Here is a 2,110-nt window from a genome sequence, read left to right as displayed (position 1 = left end):
CTTTCTTTCTTTCTTTCTTTCTTTTAGAGATGGAGGCTCACTCTGTTGCCAGGCTGGAAGTGCAGTAGCACAATCTTGGCTCACTGCAACCCCTGCCTCCTGAGTTCAAGCAATTCTGCCACAGTCTCCTGCATAGCTGAGATTACAGGCTTAAAAAATTGAAGCAGATGCCTTATTGGGATGCAAAGGAAATCCAGGCTCAGGCGTTCCGTTACCGAGTGAGGGTCGGGCATCACTCAGGGCTGGGCTGCCCAGCTCAGTCCTCTCCCCATACAGTTGGGCTGTCTGGGGCCCAGAGAGGGTCGGATCTATTTCTTCTGGGCTGCCTGGTGGGCAGTGGAGTCTGGGCTCCACACAGTCCCCGCCTGCTCTGAGTGGAGCTTGCAAGAGCGGGGGGCCTGAGAAGGAAGTGACTGGGACCAGGCTTCCTGCCTCTGGCTGAATCGTGTTGCCCCTGTTCTCACTCCCTCCCCCCATCCTTGGAGGCCGCCTTTCTGTGTGTTCCCCTAGACCATGATTCCAGCCTACCTTTATTCCAGGTTCCTGCGCTCCCCAGCGTGGCTTTTAGGGCAGTCCCTGCCTGGGCCTCGGCTGGGGCTTGGGTTCTGGCTCTGGGGCTGGCATAAAGATGATGGCTATCTTATGTATGGCAGGGCCCTTTGTTCTCATGCCTCAGTTTTCCCATCTGGACAATGGGTATTGGGCCAGGCTGATGATTCCTAACCTGCTGAGCCACTTTCCTCTCATCCTTGTACCCAAACAGCCTCTCCTGAGCAGCGCCTGCATCAGATAGAGCTCTGGGGTCACCTGTGGATAAGCCCATCTTTTTGGCTTGGAAGGTCTGGCCAGTAGGCACATGTGGGGAAGAGGTGTGATGCCAGTCTGATGTGGGGCAGAGCAGAAGCACTGTTTGGGGGGCTCTGGAGGCCAGGAGATGGGACCTGAGGGTATGGGGTCTGCAGCCTGACTGTGTGTTCGTTTTGCAGGTGACTTTGACACTGAGGCTGGAGCTGTGTCCACCTCAGAGCCCACTGTGGCCAGATATGAGCCAGAGAGACTTGCCCTGGCTCAGAAGTCACTGGCCCCCAAGGTCAGGAAGCCAGGGAGGAAGCCACCAAGCCCTGGCCTGGAGAAAGCAGAGGCAGCTGCTGGGGAAGAGTCCTGTGGTGCCTCCACTACCCCTGCTGCCAGTGCCAGCCCGCCTGGCCCCACGCTGAAGGCCCACTTCCGCAGTCTGCTGGAGACCACCTGGTTCAGTGGGCTGGTCCTGCCCACCCGGGGCCACAAGGCCTCAAGATCAGACTGGCCTTCACCCCGCCCACAACTGCTAGACCGCCAGAGCCCTCACCTGTAGTGCTGGTTGTCGGTGCCATGTGTACGGCGGTCACTCTCCAGCCTTCCTTCTGCCTTCCCAGCTGCCCAGGCCAGGAGTGGATGCAGGGGCCATGGCTGCTTTCCTGGAGGGAGTCCAGCTCTGACCCTGGGCCCCACCCAGGGTGGGCTGAGAGCCTCTGAGCTTTTCATGTGAGGGTGTTTATTGGATAGGACTCTTTCCCATTCTTCCCTAGAGAACACACACATGGGCTCTGGAGCCCGACAGGCCTGGGCTTGAATCCCCGCTCGTGTTCTTGCTGTGTGACCTAGGCAAGACACGTCACCTCTGCTGAGCCCTAATTCCCCACATGGAAAATGGGACAACACCACCTACCTCACAGGGTTGTCATGGGGATGCTCCCTGACACATACTCTGTCACGGGTTGGTCTCTGCTTCCTTCCTGGGACAGGGCGGAGAATCGGAGCCAGAGAACCTTCCTATAGAAAGTTTTCATGTGTCCTAGGACCTGGCTGTCACAGAGTGGTACCTTATGCAGCAGGTGTGACTCACACCTTCAGGAGTCACCCTCAGCACCTGGGTTCATGTTGGCCTGGAGCTCCCTGAGGGAGCCTGCAATGCCCACTCCCGATCCCCAGTGTTGGCGTGGGGATGCAGCCTGGAGCGGGCGTCCTTGTTCTGGGCCCACCACTGCCACCCCAGGAGGCCACAGGCCTGTCCTGAATTGACATCAGTGCTTCCCTGAACTACCTCCCCCGCCCCAGGCATTCTCCCAGG

General features: G+C 58.5%; 1 protein-coding gene across 1 annotated transcript; it reads left to right on the top strand.

Moving 5' to 3' along the window:
• The first annotated feature begins 701 nt into the window (after positions 1-701).
• On the top strand, positions 702-1,676 carry LOC108296195 (uncharacterized protein C15orf39-like). The gene is made up of 2 exons (XM_017518610.2): positions 702-869; positions 987-1,676. The coding sequence occupies exons 1-2, from the start codon at positions 857-859 to the stop codon at positions 1,352-1,354; spliced, it is 381 nt and encodes a 126-aa protein (XP_017374099.1). The 5' UTR covers positions 702-856; the 3' UTR covers positions 1,355-1,676.
• Positions 1,677-2,110: the final 434 nt, after the last annotated feature.

The sequence above is a fragment of the Cebus imitator genome, unplaced genomic scaffold (assembly GCF_001604975.1).
Source record: "Cebus imitator isolate Cc_AM_T3 unplaced genomic scaffold, Cebus_imitator-1.0 Scaffold689, whole genome shotgun sequence".
Taxonomy (NCBI): Eukaryota; Metazoa; Chordata; class Mammalia; order Primates; family Cebidae; genus Cebus; species Cebus imitator.
Note: the sequence above shows the minus strand (reverse complement) of the source record. Positions and strands in the feature narration are given on the sequence as shown.